The 23,179-nt window shown below is 40.5% G+C and overlaps 1 protein-coding gene across 2 annotated transcripts in view; it reads left to right on the forward strand.

Moving 5' to 3' along the window:
- u2surp (U2 snRNP-associated SURP domain containing) overlaps positions 1 to 23,179 on the forward strand; it is an 82,391-nt gene that overhangs the window by 7,025 nt on the left and 52,187 nt on the right. For both annotated transcript variants that reach the window (XM_052018969.1, XM_052018970.1), the window contains exons 3-7: positions 6,700 to 6,795; positions 7,987 to 8,101; positions 10,991 to 11,109; positions 22,026 to 22,093; positions 22,665 to 22,780. In XM_052018969.1, the coding sequence (XP_051874929.1) occupies positions 6,739 to 6,795; positions 7,987 to 8,101; positions 10,991 to 11,109; positions 22,026 to 22,093; positions 22,665 to 22,780 (475 nt within the window). In that variant the 5' untranslated portion in view covers positions 6,700 to 6,738. The remainder of the gene's footprint in view (positions 1 to 6,699; positions 6,796 to 7,986; positions 8,102 to 10,990; positions 11,110 to 22,025; positions 22,094 to 22,664; positions 22,781 to 23,179) is intronic.

A 23,179-nucleotide genomic window follows, 5' to 3' on the forward strand; every position in this document is an offset into this window, starting at 1 on the left:
GTTCTTGTATATGGATTACAGTATTAATATGACAGCACAATAAGCAATTAAGAAGGCAAGTGGTATGTTAGCCTTTAGTGTAAGAGGATGTGAGCGGGGGGAGAAATTATACTGGACCCTAGTGAGATGGCTGCTGGAATATTGTCCACAGGTGGTGGTGTCTTGCCTATGGGAGGAAACATTTGCAATAGGAGTATGAGAAAAGTCATCCTCTTGATTCCTGGATTGGCATGAGGAGAGTCAAGTTGATTGTGCTTATAGTCTCTTGAGTTTGGGAGAATGAAGGTGATTTTATTGAAATGTTCAAAGTTCTTAAGGAGTTTAACAGAGAAGTTGCATGGATGAAGATTCCCCTGATTATGGTGTCTGGAACCAGGGGATCAGTCTTAAAATAAGGAGTTAGCCATTAGGACAGAGATGAGAAGAAATTTTGTCATTCAAAGGGTAGTGAGTTTTTGTATCATTTGCAAACTACTTCGTGTTCCGTACATTTAAGTTTAAATTGTTAATTTAAAGGAATTGAGGACTGAGCCTTGTGGAACCCCACTGGTAATAACTTGCCAGTCACACACATCCCCATCATTGCCTTCTGCTTCCTATCACTTAGTGAGTTTTGTATCTGATTTATCACTCTTCCTTTACTCTTGTGACTCTTGTATCTGATCTCAAACAGTCCTCACTGTGGCTATTGCCTCCTCAAATTCTATCTTTAATTGGATATGATCTTCCCTGAACAAATTCATGCTGACTGTCTTTGAATAACCTGTCTGTCCAAATTAGTATTTATTCTGTTCAACTGATTCCAATAATATGCCCATTATTGAAGTTTAACTGTAATTACTTGGTTTATCTTTTTTTAAAACCTTGGTACAACATTAGCAGTCCTCCTGCCAGGAATAGTTGAAAATTGGTCAGAGCCTGTGCAGTTTCTTCTGTTACTGTTTGTAACAGCTTGGAATATATTTCAAGTCAAGTCGAGTTTATTGTCATGCCCAACAGGACAAGGACAGGTGCAATGGAAAAACTTGCTTGCAGCAGCATCACAGGCACATGGGTACAGATACACGTATAATCAGATTTAGGTTTATTATCACTGACACGTGAAGTCTTTGTTGTTTTGCAGCAGCAGTATAAAGACACAAAAATTACTATAAGTTACAAAAATAAATAGTGCAAAAGAGGAATAATGGGGTAGTGTTCATGGACTGTTCAGAAATCTGATAGTGGAGGGGAAGAAGCTGTTCCTGAAATGTTGAGTGTGGGTCTTCAGGCACCTGTACCACCACCTTGATGGTAGTAATGTGATGAGGGCATGTCCTGGGTAGCGAGGATCCTTGATGGATGCTGCCGCCTTGAGGCACCACCTCCTGAAGATCTCCTCGATGGTGGGGAGAGTTGTGCCAGTGATGGAGCTGGCTGAGTCTAGAATCCTCTGCAGCCTCTTTCGATCCTGCATGTTGGAGCCTCCATTACCAGTGATGATGCAACCAGTCACAAATTTCACAACATATGTCAGTGATAATAAACCTAAATCTGTAGAAATTTGCAAGTCTTTGGTGACAGACCAAATCTCCTCAAACTCCTAATGAAGTACAGTCGCTGGTGTGCCTTCTTCGTAATTGCATCAGTGTGTTGGGCCCAAGATAGATCCTCTGAGATGTTGATGCCCAGGAACTTGAAGCTGCTCAATCTTTTTACTGCAGACCCTTCAATGAAGACTGGTGTCTGTTCTCCCGACTTGCCCTTCCTGAAGTCCACCATCAATTCCTTGGTCTTGGTGACATTGAGTGCGAGGTTGTTGTTGTGACACCACTCAACCAACCGATCTATCTCACTCTTGGATCCCTCCTCATTGCCATCTGAGATTATTTTAATAATTATACATTATTATGAGACAGTGAAGAGAAAGGGGAAAGAGTTTTTTTTCATACTTAAGGTCTTGTTTTTGCACAAAGACACAATCAGAGACAATTCTATGGTGTTCCATTGCTGAGGTAAGGTTAGGTTTGTCAAGAACCTGATGGTTGTAGGAAAGTAACTGTTCCTGAATCTGGTGGTGTTGGACTTGAGGCTTCTGTATCTCCTGCCTGATGGTAGCAGCGAGAAGATGGCATGACCTGGATGGTGGGGATCCTTGATGATTAATGCCACCTTTTTGAGGTAGTGTCTCCTGTAGATGGTGGGGAGGGCTGTGCCTGTGATGGACTGGGCTGTGTCCACTACTTTCTGCAACCTCTTGCATTCCAGTGCATTGGAATTGCTGTACCAGGCCATGATGCAAGCAGTAAGGATTTGAAACCAGCCTGGGGATTTATTAACTTCCAAACTTGCTAAATTCCTCCATAATTTCTCTTGTTGTGCTTATACCATCTGATATTGTGTGCACTTCCTTTTTATCGTAAAGAGAGCTGCAAAGTATTTATTTAAAAACCCCATCACATCCTCCACTTCCACACACAAGTGGTCTTTTTGGTCACCAATGGGGCTTGTTGTTTCCTGGACTACTATAATATATTTTTTCTATTATCTGCCAGTATTTGATCCATACTTCTGTGTTTTCTTAATCTCCTTTTTAATTTCACCCCAATCCTTCCTATGTCCTTGGCCTTCTGTGGTAGTTGGGTTCTCAATAAGTGTCATAAATAAGCTTGCCATAATTTCCCTTGTCCTAGCCTAATACCCAATTTCTTTTCTGGCAAACCTTTCTTTTGTCAGAATATATTTGCCCTAAATCTTTTGATTCTCCTTGAGTGCTCATTTACCTTTTTTATTGGTTCAATCCTTGATTTTTTTTGAGTTTAATTATTTATTGATATCACATTTTCTTCTAAATATTCTTTGGTTCGCTGGTTTCCCCTTCCCATTTCCTAAAATAGACTAAAGTGTTCAATTTTTCACTCAAATGGATTAGTTCCTAAATTGAGAGAATTCCTTTTAAATTCTTCGAATTCCATGTAGTCTTAGGGACATGTTTCTCTTGTATATCATTATTTTCTTGAATACTAACATTCTGCTGAGCTCCGATTTTTGATTCGGCATTATTTCATTGGATGTCTGATGTGCTGCCTTTGCCATTATAATTAAAATATTTATGACATTCTTTATTTTCAATTACAAAATCATACCTTCGAAGTAGCTTTCATTGTATTGAATCATCTTTTCCCTAATATTGTGATATCCTCTGCAAAATTTATTTCGACCTTGATTGTTAAAACTCCTGTTTTATTGTCTGATAGATCATCGTCAGGATCTTTACCTTTTAAGTTGTTCTTTGCCTCTTTTAGTCATCCATAGCTGCTTTGCTTTTTGCCAAGTAGAGCTCTTTCACCATTGGGTTCACCATTCACAACAAAAAGGAGCTTAGAAGTGTGCCAATGAAAGCGCTACTGCAAACAACCTTCTAGTCACATATCCACCGGTATGTTTTGCTTTATGCCACCGAACCGACTTTGGATCCAATTTGCTCCTTTCTTTTGCATCAGAAGGGTTTTACTTTAATGAGTAATTTGCTATATTGAACCTTGTCCAAAAGTCTTGCTAAAATCCTCATCTACTACATTTAATAGACTGCCTGCATTGATCTCTTTAAAGTACAATTGAATTAGTCTTGGAGGAACTTCAATTAACAAGTCCATTCTGACTATACTTGACTAATAATATTATGTTGTCCTTTGATGTGTTTCTGTAATTTTGCCTCTGCCAACATTTGGCTGACCAGCCAGTGGTATATGGTTAGCAGTCTCTGACCTTTGTCTTTTATTTGAAGAAATTGGAAAATGTGTTTCCTTCCTTGTTTTTCTTTCAAAGCTTGCATTTATTTAATGAATCCATTTCCAGTGATGTTGAACTCCTAGATATTTTCTTTCTTTATTAATTCCATCCAGTAACTCACTACTTCCTTAATAACTAACAATGTCTGTAACATCCCTTTCTTGAATGAATGCATATGTGCAGGATTGCTCTTCCATGTCTCAGCATAAAGGCATCCTGCATCATAATTCCATAAGCAATCATGAAAATCCACATCTTCAACCTCCATATATCTGTTTTTCTAAAAAAATTATTGTTGTCCTTTTTGGAGCATAGCTATTAATCCAAGCCTAACAGGACCAGATTGTGTGTTGGTGTTAGGTTAGATGTACATAGAACAAAATTGCAAGTCTTCAGGCTTGGGTCAGGTTTCAGTTTTATACCTGAGCCAATTTCTAAATGTTTTCCTCTTAATATATTGACCATCTTTGGATTTTACTGGCCAACATATTTTGACATCTTTTTGCTGCACTAATTTCTTCAAATGTGCATTGCACTTTCTACTGTTCTCCTGGGTTTTCAGAAGTATTGAGCCTTTCCTGAACTCAAGTTCCCTTTGCATATTGTGGCCTTTTTGCTTGACACCCAGATGGCTATCGATTTGAGTCCCATTCTTTATTTTGTTGGAATATATTTGCTTCCAGTCCTCTTCTGCTGAATAGATCTCAATTTAGTCAAATTGATTTTTATCCAATTAAGAATGTTTTTCCAGCTCCTTGGTTTTCTTTCTCTTGAACGAAAAACAAAATGGAATTATAACTAATAAATTGTTTTCCTTCTGGTACTCTCATTCACATTACACATTGTAATTCATAAAATAAAGCAGGCCTGATCTGCTCCTGCCTAGTTAGACTTATGCCCTCTGAATATTTCACACCAATTCTAACTCCATATAAGGTTATGGAAGAGCCCTGCTATTATGGCTCTACCTAACTTGTAGGATAAATTATAAAGCAGGTGATATCGCAAAAAGACCGTCAAAATTGCAGAAAATTAAAATTGATTTTTAAAACTAATTATAGTAATTTGCAAATATCAGCCGACACACTTGTTTTTGAAAATTTGGAACAGATTAAGCTACAAACACTTGTATCCGCTAATCATGGTGTTATCCTGCTCCACCTGTTGAGAACCACCTGCGGTGCTTGGCTGTAAATCTTTGGTAAGCTCCAGGAACTGAGTGTTGATAGCATTTGGCATTAAGATCCCAGAGAGTATGGCAGCCATGCTTCCTCTAGGGGAAGGCAAAGTGATAGCACTCTGGCTGCCCCTCATTGGCGAGGTATGCTGGCTCCCCAAAGCTCCGTAGGCAGGATACAGCATGTTTCCTGTTCTCTCATGGTTGATGTCCGACCTGGTTTATGCATACTGATCCATCTGTGTATTCCTCCTCACTGCTACCAGTATCTGCCTGCTATTCCTCTGTCTTTCTGGACTGGTGGGTGCAGATCTGTGACTGGCTGTGAGGTGAGTGGGAATGAGTCTACATCAGAGTCAGTGGCATTGATGGTTGGGGCTTAAAAAAAAGTTGCAGCAGAGGCCAAATAAAGCAAAATCCTATTTGGTGGGAAGAGAAGAAAAGCAGGATGGTTACTAAATGGCTTAACATTTAGAAAGAATTGGTTGTCCTCCATACAAGAAATACAAAGTTAGCATTGAGGATGGAGTAAGTGTTTAAGAATGGAATATTGAGGAATGGAGTTCAAAAGTAGAGAAGTATTGTTACAACAGTACAGGGCAGAGTGTGTATACTTTTGATCTTTATATATACTTGGAAACAGTTCAGAAAAGGTTCAGTAGATTGATTCCTGGTGAAGTGGTTGTTTCCGAGGAAAGGTCATCTAGACTGGGAGTTCAGAAGATTGAAGGGTGCTTTCATTGAAAGATATTGAGGTGACTTGACAGAGTAGGTGCAGTGAGGATTTTAATCCTTGTGGTTGAATCTGGACAAAGTTTATTTTCATATCAGCAGGCAATCTTTGACCATAAGACCAGTCTATCCACCAATTGTTATAGTTAACTTGTACCCTGAAAGTAATAGTTGGTTTAAAAAAAATCCCTTTTGGAAAATCCCCAAAAACTGAAGCAGTGGAGGCAGCCTTAGGCAGCAATGTGCAGTTACTTACATGTACATTGGAGTAATTTTGTCAGTTTCTTCAAGTTTATTATTTGGATATCTGAATTATTTTGCTGCTTAAAGTTGGATTCCTGGAAAAACAGGAAGTTCATTGTTTTTGAGATGAAATGGAGGGTGGGGAAGCCGAGGTTCTTTATTGTGTGGCACAAATGAGAAACTTGAAACCTGTCACTTGTAAATATTGCTAAAGATCATGTCATCAAATTTAACAGGGAAGTAGTTTAATGCCAGGGCTTTATCAGGGCATGTCATGATAGGGGTGTCATTTTGTTAGTATAGGTTACAAATGTTCTTGCTTTCCAAGTCTAAAATGTCAACAGAATACTTCAGAAAGTAATGCAAGGCTGTTACAATGTTGAAGCGGAAGCATTGATCTTGGTTGCGAAGGGTCAAAATGTTCTGCATTTGCCCTGTGGGCGCAGTTGCATTTGCTCTTTGCAAATGACAGAAGTCTTTGTGGTGGTTGTCACAATTTTTTTAATACAATTTTGTTGTACCAAAATAGTGAAAAGCTTTTATTTGCATACCGTCCAGATCTAGTCCTGTCTTTCCACAGATGCTGATGGAGTTGCAATGTTTTCTGTTACATAGATGGTGTGAAGTTGATGGTGTTATTGTTATCCAGATGTTTCCTGCTCACTTTTTTGTGTATAATCTTGTCCCCTAGAATGTGATTTTGTTTTTAAACATTACTTTGCTCATTTGTTTGCTGGTTGTGATAAATTGCAACGATTGTGCTTTCTTTTAGCCAGTGTGCTTTTGATCAACAAAAAACCCAGAGCACTGGCAAAATGACTTCCTCAAAGAGGACCCTCAGTAAAAAAGAACAGGAAGAAATTAAAAAGAAGGTATGAATCTTCAGGACTTGCATAATATACGTATGAAAAAATCAATCAAAACACAGGGAGAACTGCCAAACTCAAATATTCAGTGTTGGCAACACAGGTCTGTTTGTGCTTCCTTGTAGTGTGTCAAGGCCCCATTCCCCCACCCCCAAAAAAACATACAAGAATTTTTGTCAATTACTCTTTGGGTGCCTACAAATATTTACCATTTGGACAACGTGGATCAGGGAATAATACTTACAGTTAAATATGCTTTACCCAAATGTAGATTATTTTTCATCCTTGCCTTTTTTTTCTGGGATGCATTCATTTTTAGTCTTATTTAGAACAACATTCCTTCAGTTAAAAAGCAAAAGAGAATTGATTCTGGAAAAAATTGCTGAAAATACACATCAGGTCAGACAGCTATGTTGGATGGGGAAATAGTATCAGATCAATAACCATTCATTAGAACTGTATTTCTTGCTCTTAATTCTTTAAAAATTGAGTGCAATATCAATTTTTTTAGAATCAACCTAATTTTTTTTTTAAAAAATCATTTTAAAAAAAATCTGACTCATTTAATTTTTTTTCAAGAATATTAGCAGTGTTGTAGGCAGTTTCTTTCAAATGACCATTTTTATTTTTACCTCCAGTGAAAGTTGGGATTGGAGAGGAGACTATTGCAGTTTAGCTCAATCCTTTTTTGATCCTATGATTGAAATCATGGATGTAGATGCATGGTTTACTGGTAGAGCTCAGTGACAGGATCCCTCTATTTTTATCCTATTTCTTTCTCTCGACTACTTAAAAGCTCTAGAATTCGACAGTAGAGGCAAACTGCCATTGAGCTGAGATAACTTAATTAGGCATAGAACAGAATACTTTGATCTCCCTGGCTTTGGTATTGTCCTTGCCAGCTATCTGTTGGAGAATAAGCGTACAGTAAATGGGAATAGTGCAATGTTACGAATGATAAAGCACATTAGTTTATAAGCCGTGGTGTTTGGACTCTAGGTGATTATCAATTTTGTGCTGAATTAATGTGTATATTTATGTGCATGCATGATGAATTTTGCAGTTTGTCATGCATGCCACTAGTCAAACCAATGTAATACATAAGATGCTTTTAGCAGCTAAATGATCTTGAATATATATCTCGTAAATTTTATTACATGTGGAAGAGACTAACAAAAAGCTGTTTTTATTCCCCAGGAAGATGAGAAGGCAGCAGCGGAGATATATGAAGAGTTTCTGGCCTCCTTTGAGGGGGCTGACTCCAGTAAAGTAAAAGCTTTTGTTAGAGGAGGCATTGTAAATGCTACAAAAGGTAAGTTTGAAATGTTATGTATACCATAGTCTTATTGGAAGGGTAAAGTCACTTTGTTGAAATCATGTCATGATTCCTTTTAAACACAAAACATTACAGCCCATGATGTTATGCTGACATTTTATCCTACTCTATGATCAAGCAAATTATCTTACAATGTTCCAGTTCACACTTGAACCATTTACCTGTGGTAAAAGTTAATAACATATAATCCTGATGTCGTTAGGATTTAATCCCAGAAAAAATGGTGCAAAATAGACTATTTTGTTTGGCCAAGAGATCTTCTGATATTCTCAAAGATTTATAGTATGTGTTTATCAGGTATACTTGCCCCTAGATTTGTGAGCTCTATTATAAACTTCCTTTCTATAATTTTTATTAAGTATCCCAAACTACTTTGGCACATTTGAACCAGCAAGTTTCAGAAGTGGTGTTTTAGCCCGTCTTCCTGGAGAAAGGTTGGTATTATTGGTACTCGCATTTCCTTAGCAAGGCTGTTAGTGGATATCTGGAATAAAAGCAGGTTGTATTAAACATCTGTCTAAAACATTTAAGGTGGCTGACTATATTGCAGGTTTTGTATTAATTCCTTTGACTTTGTTGAAAGTGCAATTCTGTCCCTCATGGTAGAGGCTAGGGAGACAGCTAATGGGTAATTTGTGAGAACGTTTCCTCTTATTGATTTTTGAAATGACTGACTTGTAGTGACACAAGCAGCAGTTTCTGAAGCTTTTCATTTTAATATTTTGGACCCAAATTAAGATTTGCTTGTAGTGCAGTCAGAAGGATCATTGCATCTTGCCATTAAGTCCAGAAGATAAATATTATTGCAGAGAAACTGATCATCCCATGATTCCCTTTTTGGAAATTTTAATTCGGTGATATTGCTGAAGCCTCCTTTTGAAATTCAGTTGGCCAGCAATTACTTGCCCAGCCAAGAGTTTGAGCATATCATGAGCCATATGCAGGTATTTGACTATTGGCTGCCAGAGCTACATATACATCGCATGCTATAATCATTTGTTCAGGTTAGTATTAAGGCATCCATTAGTTATATGCAACAGCATATTGCACAACAGAATTTACTTCAAATGAACACAGGAATGGACCCTTTGGCCCACAATGTCTGCACCAAACACAATGCTGAATTAAACTAATTCTCTTTTGCCCATACGTGATCCATATTCCTCCATTCCCTGCATATTCATGTGTCTGTCTAACAGCCTCTTAAATGCCACTAACATATCTGCTTCCACCACTCCCCCAGCCGGCAGCCTGTTCCAGTCACCTACCACTCTCCGTATATTTAAAAAAAACTTGTCCTGCACATCTACTTTAAACTTTCTTTGAACTTTTCCCCATCGCCTTAAATGCATGTCCTCTAGTGCATGACATTTCTACCCTGGGAGAAAGATTCTGACTGTCTATCTATGCCTCTCATAATCTTAAACTTCTATCAGGTCTCCCCACAACCTCCGATGCTTCAGAGTAAACAACCCAAGTTTGTCCAACCTCTCCTTATAGCTCATACCCTGTAATCCAGGCAGCATCTTCTGCTCCCTTTCCAAAGCCTTTGCTCCATTACAGCAAGGATGTGACCAGAATTGCACACAATTGTTGGAATTGTGAAGGGAAAATGCATTGTGTTCATGTGTGTGAAGGGCAGGTGGGAGGGGGGTGCGGAGGAAACAAATTGTACACATCTTGGAAGAAAGATTCAGGTCATGTACCACTTCTAAAAGAAATTGAGTAAAGGGATCTGGACTATCCCTATACAGTGACATATTATCAAGGATGCTTTTAAAGCAAATGTACCAACAGGAAATTTGTTTGTAGAGAAACAGAAATGAAAAGAGTTTTTATACATTAAACTTGAGTAACAAGGAGTACTGTGCATGTTTCTAATTTTCATTCTATGAATGAAATCATTTCATTTAGGAGAGCATGAAATAAGCATGTGAGAAAGAAATCTAAGGACATGATGGTATTATTTTGAAGAAAGTAGGTAAAAAACTTGTACAATGCATAAGTGCCATGGCCATTTGGATCAAATAGGCAATTTTTGTGCTATGGGTTCTTAAACTGGCTTTTCAACCCAACCATTTGCATCTAGTCAAATTGAAAATAGCTATGTACTTACCCTTTCAACCACTAATCCTAGAATGAATCTGCTGCCTTTTACCTTTGGACATTCTCCTGACTTCTATTCTCTTGCGTCCTGAGTTAATTACTGTAAGAAATACCACAAGGAGTTTTTGGTCTGAATGATTAGAGAAATCGATAATCGGAGAGGAACGGTTGTTAAAGAATATTTCTTGCACCAGATGGAAGTCTTGTAAATCTTGTGTGATGTGTATCTGAGCTGAACATATTGAAGGGGTATTGGGAGGAATGCACTGATAGTATGGTAAATTGTGCATTTAAAAGAAAATCTGCTGCAAATCCACTTAGATTTTTATTGATTTTCTGCACATAGATTAACAAGAATAAAAATTCAGGTATTCGTTATCCTATAAATGGACCAAAAATTAATTTTTCAATACTTTGGAGTTATCACATTATCATTTTTGAATATCAGTGTGCATGGATTGCTCATATAAATTTGAAATTATTGTTATCAATTCAGGAACTGATGGACAAGATGGTCCAGGCAGATAAAGTGCAGCCTTGATCATTAAGTTATGATACTCAAGAGCACAGCTGGAGCCGGTGACCAAAATAGGCAGTCTTTCCTAGAACCTCTTATTGTAATGATTAAGGGTAGATTGTATGAAAGCTTGCAATCATTAGCAGGAGTTGGTCGTGAGTGCATTTGGTACCACAGCTTGAACCCATTGCATTGTTTGTGAGAAAATATTTAATAGCACAAAATTTATTTTTGCGTATTAGAGCGATTCGAGGAACAGAAAGGAAAGTTATACAAGCCTTCTACGCGGGTTCCAGAGATAAAGAACTTAATGCCAGATAAATCTTCTCCACCGTCTTTCATATCTGATCCCAAGAAGCCAGTAAGTGTCATGTTTTGATTACCATCTAATGCATAAATACAAATTTGCAGCACACAAGGTCAATCGGCCTGCATTTAGGACAGAAAGTGGAAAATTGTCGGCTGGTTAGCCTAATAGTTACAAAAGAGCTATACGACTTAATCTTGTTTCCCAGTTCTTTGTCTGTAACCTAATAGATTATGGCATTTCAAGCGCTCAGTTAGCACTTTTTAAGTGCAATTGAGGAATTCTGCCACCACTGCCCTTCAGGTGTTGAATAATTAATTTACAGATTACCTTCAATTTGTCTCCCCTTGAAATTGACCTATTAAGGAAATGGGTCCTTCCTATCAATTCAATCTTCCCCCTATTCCCCCTCGCCCTGCCCGCCTCTGTTCCAAAGAAGAAATCCTCATCCTATCCAATCCTGTGACTAGAATTTCTCCAGTCTTGGAAATATCCTAATTTTTCTGAGATGGAGAGAAGTTTTCCCTTGAATGTCATGTCTGCAGGTGCTCTTGTTTAGCTGCTTGCATAAGCAAATACAAAGTAGAGCGATTGGCAGAGCATAATTTAATAAAGGCAAGAACTTGCAATTAAATAACAGTAACTGACATAGCAATGTGTCAAGGTCATAGCACACGATGCCTCAGTTTTTGAAGGTGCACTTATACATATATGCTACATTGTGTCTCCTTTTTTTAAAAAAAAGAGAAATCCCCACAAGCCTACTCTTTACATATTTTACCAATTGAATTTTTTTAAACATATGTATGCATAGTCATCAGCTCATGTAGTTGTAAATTCAATCAATTTACTTGATCTCTGGCTTTTCTTCTGCAGTGATGCATTTGACATCTTTAAACTGGCTGTTTCAGGTAGCAACAATTCCATTGGATTACATCCTGGCTGAGTTTTATTTGCTCACTTTCAGAACTCCTGTGACTCCATGATTTAAACCCTGCCCAGCAATGGCTGCATCATAGAACCCACCCTGTTACTCAAATCCATGCTCATCCTACAGTTGTTCTTGATCACTTTTCCAGGTGTCATGTCCTCGGCACCTACAGAATCTTGTGTTTCAATAAGATCGCCTCCCACTCTTCTAAACAGCAATAAACCTGAGCCCAAACCCCTTCAAACATCAACCCCTTCGTCCCATGAATTAACCTAATGAACTTTCTCTGCACTGCCTTCAGTGCAAGTTTATCCTTCCTTTAAATATGGAGACCAAAACTGAATGCAGCGTCCCATGTGTGGCCTCATCAGTGCTCTGCAAAATTTCATCAAAACCTCCCTAATTTTATACTGCACAACCCCAGTGCTGAGGGCTAACATTTCATTTGCCTTCCTATTTATTTGCTTTACCTATGTGCTAAATTTTTGCATTTCTTGTACTGGCATCCCTCTGTATATTAAGATTTTGTAGTCTCACTGTTTAAATTTCTTTATTATTCTTCCCCTCAAAGTGGCTAACCTCCTGTTAACCTCATGTACCTTGTACTTCATTTGCTGACTACTTGTCCATTCACTTAACTTATCTTTTGCAGGCTCTTTGAGTTCTCTTCGCAACCTGTTGATCTACATGTCTTTGTAACATTAGCAAATTTGGCTATAGGACATTCAGTCCCTTCAGCCAGTTCATTGCTATAGACTATAAATAACTGGGGCCCTGGCACTGATTCCCATGGCACCCCACGAGTCACTAGTTGCCAAACTGAAAATGATCCATTTATTCTGTCTCTTTTCTGTTGGCCAATTCCCAATCCATGTCAGTATTTCTCCCCTAACCCCCCAGCACTCGACTCATAGTAATAATGTACTATTATGTGGCACCTACATACGTTGGTTCCCCTTTCTCCACCTGGATTGTTCTATCCTCAAAGAACTGTAACAAATTTGTCAAACTCTATTTCCCATTCATAAAACCACATTGACTCTGCTTGATTGTCTTTTCACTTTCTAAGTGAACTGTTATTATCTCCTTAATAGATTCCAGAATTTTTCCCAATGAAAATATTAGGCTAATCAGCTAATAGTTTTCCACTTTCCATTTCCCTCCTTTCTTGAATAGTGGTGTACATTAAGGAAAGACTTCTCTAACCTCTTTGCTTAGCTAAACCAGTTGGAGAAATTGTCCTGTTTCCAACTGGGGGGGGGGGGGGGGGGGGGGAGAGAATGTAATGCCCTTTCACTGGAGGGTGCAAGTTGCCACTCCCATATTTACACCAGAGCTGTGGCTTGCAGCCCTAACACACTGAGCAGGATATCAAGTGATATTCAATGCCCTGATCAATCCCAGACTAGTGAGTACAGCCTCCTATTGCTTTCATGTAGACAATTCACATTTGCTGACTGAGCATTCTTTAGAGTGGCATGTTTGTCATATGTTCAGAATTGCAACCCTGTGGCCTCACTTCATGTAAGGTTAAAAAGCAAACCACCATATCCAGCGGGCAGCTGAGTGAGAGGGAGCAAAGTGGTTGGGCTTTGGCTTAAGGGGCAAGGTGGGTGAGTAGCTGCTAAGTAGGTAAAGGTAAGGTTTTACCTGTTATCTGTTATAAATTTTTAAGTAGGAAAAACTGGGGGGGGGGGGAGGGGAGTGGTGTGGAGAAATAGTTCAGATGGAGGACGTGGTAGTGTGCTGCAGCTGCTTGATGTGCGAGCCCATGGACCTTGCTGTGGTCCACGATGACCACATCTGCAGTAAATGCTTGAGGCTAGAGGAACTTCAGCTCAAAATTGGTGAGCTGGAGTTGCAGCTTCAAACACTGCACAGCATCAGGGAGGGGGAGAGTTGTGTAGATACTGTACATCAGGAGACAGTCATCACCCCCCCCCCCCCCCCCCCCCTTAGAGCAGGTATTTTTGGGAGTCCAGGAAGTAGATAGAAGGGTGACTGTTAGGGGAGAGAAAAGGAAAAAGAAAACAAACAGGCAGATAGAGCAGAGGACCCCGGAGGCTGTTCCCCTCAATAACAGGTTTTCTGCTTTGGAAGCTGTGGAGGGAGATGACCCTGCTGGGGCCTAGCAACAGTAGCCAGGTCTCTGGCACTGGGACCTGTCCTGCTGCTCAGAAGGGAAGGGAGGAGAAGAGGAAAGCAGTAGTGATAGGGGACTTGATAGTCAGGGAAACAGATAGGAGGTTCTATGGCAGTGAGCATGAATCCTGGATGGTATGTTGCCTCCCAGGTGCTAGGGTCCGGGATGTCATTGATCGGGTCCACAGGATTCTAGAGCGGGAGGGAGAACAGCCAGAAGTCTTGGTTCATGTTGGTACCAACGACGTAGGTAGGAAGAGGGATGAGGTCCTGAAAAGTGAGTTTAGGGAGCTAGGCAGAAGGCTGAAGAACAGGACCTCGAGGGTAACAATCTCAGGATTGCTGCCTGTGCCACGCGATAGTGAAGGTAGGAATAGGAGGAGATGGCAAATAAATGTGCCTGAGAAGTTGGTGCGGGAGGGAGGGTTTTAGATTTTTGGATCATTGGGATCTCTTCTGGGGAAGGTGGGACCTGTACAGAGAGGACGGGTTACACCTGAACCGGGGGGGGGGGGGGGGGCAATATCCTTGCAGCCAGGTTTGCTAGGTGGTTCAAGAGGGTTTAAACTAGATTGCGAGGAGGATGGGAACCAGAGGAGTAGGTCAGAGGAAGAAGAGGATGAGGAAAAGTCAGATCAGACAGGTAGAGAGGCTTTGAGGAAGGAGAAGCAGAGTACAGGCTATAAAAGTAGAAAGGTAGATGGGCTAAAGTGCATTTACTTAAATGCGAAAAGCATCAGGAATAAGGGAGATGAACTGAGAGCTTGGATAAGTACATGGGACTATGATATTGTGGCTATTACAGAGACGTGGCTGACATCAGGGCAGGAATGGATATTGAATATTCCTGGTTTTCAGTGTTTTAAAAGGGATAGGGAGGGGGGGAGAAGAGGAGGAGGAGGAGGGGTGGTGATACTGGTCAGGGACACTGTTACAGCTGCAGAAAGGGTAGATAATGTAGAAGGATCCTCTCTAGAGTCAATATGGGTGGAAGTTAGGAAAAAGAAAGGAGCAGTTACCTTCCTGGGAGTATTCTATAGGCCCCCTGGAAGCAGTAGGGATACTGAGGAGCAGATTGGGAGGCAGCTTTTGGAAAGATGCAAAAATAACAGGGTTATTATAATGGGAGACTTCAAATATCCAAATATTGATTGGCACCTACTTAGTGCCAAATGTTTAGATGGGGTGGAGTTTGTTAAGTGTGTCCAGGACAGATTTCTGACACGGTATGTTGACAGGCCGACTAGAAGGAATGCCATATTAGATCTAGTTTTAGGTAATGAACCAGGACAGGTGGGTGAGCATGTGGGGGACAGTGACCATTGCTCCATAACCTTTAGAGTTGTCATGGATAGGGATAGGAGCAAAGAGGACTGGAAGATATTTAATTGGGGAAAAGTGAATTATGAGGCTATAAGGTGAGAACTTGGGAGTATAAATTGGGATGACATTTTTGAAGGGAAATGTACGATGGAGATGTGGTTGATGTTCAGGGATCTCTTGCAGGATGTCAGGGATAAATTTATCCTGGTGAGGCAGAGAAGGAATGGCAGGGTGAAGGAACCGTGGGTGACGAGAGAGATGGAACAACTAGTTAGGAAGAAGAAGGCAGCAGACATAAGCTGTAAGCAGCAAGGATCAGACAGGGCTCGTGAGAAATATAGAGTAGCAAGGAAAGAACTTAAGAAGGGGCTGAGGAGAGCGAGAAGGGGACATGAAAAGGTTTTGGTGAGTAGGGTTAAGGAGAATCCCAAGGCTTTTTTTCTCATACGTGAAGAGCGGAAGGACAGCTAGAGTAAAGGTAGGTCTGATTAAAGACAAAGGTGGGAAGCTGTGCCTGGAAGCTGTGGAAGTGGGTGAGGTTCTCGATGAATACTTCTCTTCAGTATTCAGCAAGGAGAGGGGTCTTGATGATGCTGAGGACAGTGTTGGTAAGGGTAATGTTCTAGAGTATGTAGATATCAAGAGAGGATATGTTGGAGTTGTTAGAAAATATTAGGACAGATAAGTCCCCAGGGCCTGACGGAATATTCCCCAGGCTGCTGCTTGAAGCGAGGGAGGAGATTGCTGAACTGTTGGTTAGGATCTTTGAGTCCTCGTTGTCCACGGGAATGGTACCGGAGGATTGGAGGGTGGCGAATGTTGTCCCCTTATTCAAAAAAGGTAGTAGGGATAGTCCAGGGAATTACAGACCAGTGAGCCTTACGTCTGTGGTGGGTAAGCTATTAGAAAGGATTCTAAGAGGTAAGATCTATGAGCATTTAGAGAATCATGGACTGATTAGGGACAGCCAGCATGGCTTTGTGAAGGGAAGATCTTGCCTCACAAGCCTGATAGGGTTCTTTGAGGAGGTGACCAGGAAGATTGATGAGGGTAGTGCAGTAGATGTGGTCTACATGGATTTTAGTAAGGCGTTTGACAAGGTTCCGCATGGTAGGCTTCTTCAGAAGGTCAGAGGCCAAGGGATCCAGGGAGGCTTGGCAGTGTGGATTCAGAATTGGCTTGCCTGTAGAAAGCAGAGGGTTGTGGTGGAGGGAGTACATTCAGATTGGAGGGCTGTGATTAGTGGTGTCCCGCAGGGATCGGTTCTGGGACCTCTACTTTTCATGATATTTATTAATGACTTAGATAAGGGGGTGGAAGGGTGGGTTAGCAAGTTTGCAGATGACACAAAGATCGGTGGTGTTGTGGATAGTGTGGAGGGCTGTCGAAGCTTACAGAGAGAGATTAATAGGACACAGAGCTGGGCTGACAAGTGGCAGATGGAGTTCAGTCCGGAGAAGTGTGAAGTGGTACACTTTGGAAGGACAAAGTCCAAGGCGGAGTACAAGGTAAATGGCAGGATTCCGGGCAGTGTAGAGGAGCAGGGGGATTTGGGGGTTCATATCCACAGATCACTGAAAGTTGCCTCACAGGTAGATAAAGTAGTCAAGAAAGCTTATGGGATGTTAGCTTTCATAAGTCGTGGGATCGAGTTTAAGAGCCATGAAGTAATGATGCAGCTTTACAAAACTCTGGTTAAGCCACACTTGGAGTACTGTGTCCATTTCTGGTCGCCTCATTATAGGAAGGATTTGGAGGTTTTGGAAAGGGTTCTGCCTGGATTAGAGAGTATGGATTATGAGGAGAGACTAAAGGAGCTAGGGCTTTACTCGTTGGAGAGGAGGAGGATGAGAGGAGACATGATAGAAGTGTACAAAATATTAAGAGGAATAGATAGTGGACAGCCAGCGCCTCTTTCCCAGGGCACCAATGCTCAAAACAAGAGGACGAGGCTTTAAAGTAATGGGTGGGAAGTTCAAGGGAGGCGTCAGAGGGAGGTTTTTCACCCAGTGGTTGGTGCATGGAATGCGCTGCCTGGGGTGGTGGTGGAGGCTGATATGTCGGTCGAGTTCAAGAGATTGTTAGATAAGCATATGGAGGAATTTAAAATAGAGGGATATGTGGGAGGAAGGGGTTAGATAGTCTTAGGTGTGGTTTGAAGGTCAGCACAACATGGTCTGCCAAAGGGCCCTGTGTTCTGTTCTGTTCTATTCTATTCCCTAAACCTAGACTTGCCAAAAGCTCATCTCCAAAGAGGTTTGTTCATACACTTGCCGCTTTACAGGTGGCTCTGGCAGTCTTTTCTACTGTCACTGGGAGATCATTGTGAACGTGACAGAATTATCTAGTGTGACAGATGACCCATCAGTGCAGTTGAGCTGCTGCTGTTGTTTGAAGAGCTTACTGGTAGAAACTTGAAAACAATGGTTTATGGTCCATGATCAGAGTAAAATGTCTGTCACGTAGTCTAGCTTGCTAAAGTATCAACAGTCTGTAAATTCTGTAAATAAAACCTTGAGTTGGGAGACAGATGCTGCTCAAAATTATCAAATTCTGTTGGGGTTATTTTGTGGGCTGCACACAATTGTGCAATTTTGTCTGCCTCAGAGGCTACTATCAATAGGTGTTGGATCTTCATCCCATTCTTTTCTAACTATCCCATCTCTGCTACCTATGGCTTCAAGACAAAGGAAGCTTGGTTCACAGTAAATCGGCTTAGCTTGTAATGAAATTATCCATGGGCTTTGTGCCCACCAGTGCCAGTGGAGTTGGTGACATGGTGCTTGACATGCACCCAAAGCTTTTGCAGTCCTGCAGATGCTGTCCAATACCAGATTACCCACCCAGTCGAAGTGCAGTGCCTTTAAACATACTTTCCTCATTAATGGAGACACGAGACTGCAGATGCTGGAATCTGGGGCAACAAACAAACTGCTGGAGGAACTCAGCAGGTCAGGCAGCATCGATGGAGAGAAATGGACAGTTGAGATTTCGGTTCAGGTGAAGGGTCTGAACTCAATGTTGACTGTCCATTTCCTCCACAGATGTTCCCTGACCTGCTGAGTTCTTCCAGCATTTTGTTCGTAGCTTTCTCCTTTTAATAATAACCTTGAACATTCGCAGCTTTCTCTCCATGGCCTTGTACTACACTGTGCATAACATTCTCCCAAGAATCTGCAGGACCTCCATGGAATACACTTGCGCAATGATATTGCACTTACCAAGAGAGTTGAATAAGAGGGAGAGGGGGAAAAATTAGCTGGATCTGAGATTTAAAAAAAACACTGCAATTGCTGGAAATACTCAACAAATCAGCCAGCATTTGTGGAGAGGGAAAAATGATATAGTGTCCTCTATCGCTACCAAATGCCCAGACCTCCCCTGCTGAATAACAGAGACAGATGTGGTGTGACTGATCTGGTTGCTTTCTCCCAGGAGGCAATCCCCATCTCCTGCCCCAACAAGTGTCCAAATCAGTACACTTGTTAGAGAGGGTATAGCCATAGGGGTCTCCTGCATTACCAGCCTTCCTCTCTTGGTGGTCAGCCATCCATCTCGCTGAACCTGTGGTGTAATTACCTCCCTCAAACCCTTCTCTAACGCACTTTCTGCCTGCTATGCGCTCCTCAGCGAGTCCAACTGTCTCTTCAACCAATCCATGCAGTCTGAGGAGCTGCAGCTGGACACACTTCCTGCAAACAGTCGTCAGAGACACATCTGCCTGATTTCCCACCTTTCACTGAAGCCGCTTCGCTGCCTGCCATTTCTACCTCCTGAAGTTAGTACTGGGTTAAGGAAGAAAGACCTTGCCTAGATTTACTGTAGCTTGTCACCACTTGGCCTCCTTGCTGAAGCCACATCAAAACCTCTGCACTTAGACCTCAAGCACAGCACTTTGAGCTCAAAATGGCTGCTCCATTATAGCTTGCAGCCGTTTTTAAACTGCTTCTTCCCCTACTTGAAAGTGTTACTGGGCTAAAGTTAAATCACTGCAAAGCACCTCTATTTGGTCTGTATGCATGATTCTTGGCTTCCATTTGCATGTCACTTTAATTCTGCATCCCACTCCTACTCTGACCCTTTTGTCTGTGGCCTCTTGCACTCTTCCAATGAAACCTGACTTCTAGGCATGTTATAACAATCAGGATTCCATATTGAATTCAACAATTTCAGAAAACCAATTTGTCAGAACAGGCCTTTTACCTTTTTCTTGCTCCACAGATGCAGCCTCTTTCTGTATTTCAAGCATTTGCTTTTTAATTCCTTTTAAGACTTCAGTAATTACAAGTTCTTAGCTTTATTCACCATGCATCTTGCATTGCAGTATATACTGCAAGGCACAGCCAAACTCCTATATTGTCTCTTTTCTTGTTTTTGTTTCCTCTGCCTTCTGACCTTTCTTGTTAGGTTCCCATCTTTTCAACTTTATATTTGACCCTTCTGAATCTGTTTGGATTTCCATATCCCTGCCAACCTAGTTTAACACCCTCTCCAAGAGCAAGAGTATTTGTACTGGTCCTTGAGGTCTGGCTTGAACAGATCCCACCTTTCTCGCAACAGATAGCACTACTGTGACAATCTTAAAAACCCTCCTGCCTATAGTATGCACTTTTCAGATGCACACATCTGCAGTTTCTGTATTCATCAGTATGTGACATACAGTATTCAAGAAATGAGGTAATGAGTCTTGATGAAGCATCTTTCCCTGAAAGTAAACTACTGTGAGTATTGAAAATCTGAAACAAAAGTTAGAATGAAGAAATGCTCAGCAGGTCAGCCAGTAATTGGAGAAAGAATCAGTTAACATTTCAGGTCAATAACCTTTCAGTATAACTTTTTACAGCATCTCTCCCTGAAATGGAAGGTATCACATTGGAGTTTATGAACTTGTATCTGCAGTTTCCATTACCATGCTCCAGCCAGCCATTTTGCAGTAGTCAAGTGCAAACTGCATGTTCCCTCATTGAGGTTGGGGGAAAAACAGTGACTTGATGAATATTACTGCATCTCCACTTACTGCATCTCTACAAGAAAGAATTGTGTGAAAATTGAAAATAGATCCTCATTTTGTTTCCTTAATGGGTGAAAGAAGTTAAGGAACATGTGCCCATTTTGGGATCAGTAAATTATCCAGAGTCATTTGCGCTTAGTGTCTAGAAATTGTGTGGCGTAATAACTGATGCTGTGCACTTGCATTTATTGTTGATTAAGATCAAGGCTGTGGTATTCACTGTGGTTGTCTTACGTGCTTAACTCAGTGTTTGGTCTTAGATGTGAGGACTGACAGCTTGAAAGGTGTCGGTGTGCCTAACAGTTGCAGAAGAGTAACTCAGCCAATAAGTCAGTACCTTGAGAGAGAATGAGATCAAAAAGCAGATTTTTCTTAAATAGACTATTTTTGTCATTGGCTTGGATAATCTGTGTAATATGCTGAACAGATCAGTGAATACTTAGATTTGATTCCCGTTCAATCTATGTCACTATGTCACATTTAGAAAAATTGGACACCCTGCTTGCTCGTTATCACCTTGGAAGTCCTCAATTTGGACTTTGGGCTGCTGTTTTTTTTAGATGACAAATGAGTTTCCTATTTGGAGCTGCTGGAAAATTAACAGTGTGGAACATTAGCCTGGTCTAAGTCATTGATTTTCAGACACCGAAAAGGATAAATTAATATAGGTCAAAAACAAGTAGGAAAATCTACTGTTAAAAGATTAGCTGAAGGACTTCCCAATTCTGTGGTTGAGATTTACAGTTAGCTCTATGCTGATCCAGTCTGACACCTATCTGCAAAGTTAATTTGGGGCTTTCAAACCTCACTTTGGTATTTAAACGTGCAAGCTAGTCTGAATTCTCAAGGCCATATGTCTGTTGCCTATTACAAGCTAAAAGATTCTATTCGTTATTCAAAACACAATCTGTTAAGATTTCTTGGTTCCTAGCCAGCAATTTGAGAACGAGAGTAGAACTGTTTCATAAGCTGTTCCCCGGGGTTGATCTGTAGCTTGATTCTATCCACCTGCCTCAGCTACACATTTTATGCTTTTGAATGGCAAACTTATTCCTATTAAGATTTTAAAGTAACATTATTATTATAGTACTAATCTTTTGAGAAAGAGAAAGCCATGCTTTCACCAATTTTGCACCTAGATATCTCTTATACCTGTTCCCGTTAGCTTCTGTATACGTAAGTGAGATATTGTTTCTTTAAACTGAAGTTCTGATAAAAGATCAGTGACATAAAATGATAACTATATTTCCTGAGATGTTGCTTAACCTGAGTATTTCCAGCATTTTTTTATTCCAACATCTGCAATATTTTGCTTTTAGCTTATTTAAGCAACACTGCTTAACCCATTCTTAGCAGGTTTTGTTTAATTGATTAATTAAATGTTGCTGGGATAAATTAGTTGCTGTGTTTGTTGACATAACAACTAGGGCTGCTGGGGAATATCTGAATCATTTTTGTTCTTGAAATTGAAAGTATGTGTTGTTTCTTTCATTTTAACTCCTGGTTCAGCTTAAATTTCTTAATCCTGATGAATACTTTTTTATGTCAACTAAATCTTTTCAGCCCCTAAGGAAGGGTGAAAAAGAGAAGAAGAAAAGTAATTTGGAGCTATTCAAAGAGGAATTAAAACAGTAAGTAAATGTTTGTCAAACTTTTAAAAATACACTTAGTCATCATTATCTGCTGACTTGCTATCCCTGTTCTCGTGAAGTTGGCCCCATATCTGTTATCTAATTTATATGTGTGTGTACACACTTTGAAGAACCAATCATTGTATAAATAAAGTGAACGGTTTCCAGACTACTTGTATCATGAGTCTCCCTAACTTGTGAGAGTGGTCTTTATTTACGTAGCTGGACCTTGTGATTTTTAAAAACCTATCACTGCTTGTATGTTTCAAAGGAAGTAGTTTGTTAGTTACTATCATTTTTTAGGTATCTAAATATTTTTAATAGTTAATTTATGTGTGTGAATGCTTTTAGAACATTATACAGCACATTTATATTTATTTGGGGGAGTATATTGGTTACTGAGGAAAGGGTCTTGATAGCTGCTGTTTTTTTTGGTACTTACGCAAAGTCTGTGGCCCAATCTCTTGCAAATAACCAGCACTTAGTGTACAATGTTTTCGCTAATTTAACAAAATTTTTCAGTAGATGACAGCATTTGCATTATATAAAAAGGTTTTGATATTGGTTTCAGAATCCAGGAAGAACGTGATGAAAGGCAGAAGACAAAAGGGAGTAAGGATGCTCCTTTCAGGCCTAGTCGATTTGAACCTCTGCCATCAGAAGATTCTTCACAAAGTCGCCGCTCTTGTGAGTAAAATATGTTCATTACACCAGAATTCAAATTCCATACAATTATTTGTTTCTCATCAAGATCTAGAACCATAGAACAATACAGTACAATACAGGCCCTTCGGCCCACCATATTGTGCCGACCTTCAAACCACACCTAAGACTATCTAACCCCTTCCTCCCACATGTCCCTCTATTTTAAATTCCTCCATATGCTTATCTAACAATCCCTTGAACTTGACCAAAATATCAGACTCCACCACCCCAGGCAGTGCATTCCATGCACCAACCACTCTCTGGGTGAAAAACTTCCCTCTGACATCTCCCTTGAACTTCCCACCCATTACCTTGAAGCCATATCCTCTTGTATTGAGCATTGGTGCCCTGGGAAAGAGGTGCTAGCTGTCCACTCTATCT

This window comes from Pristis pectinata, chromosome 6 (genome assembly GCF_009764475.1).
Source record: "Pristis pectinata isolate sPriPec2 chromosome 6, sPriPec2.1.pri, whole genome shotgun sequence".
In the NCBI taxonomy this organism is placed as follows: domain Eukaryota; kingdom Metazoa; phylum Chordata; class Chondrichthyes; order Rhinopristiformes; family Pristidae; genus Pristis; species Pristis pectinata.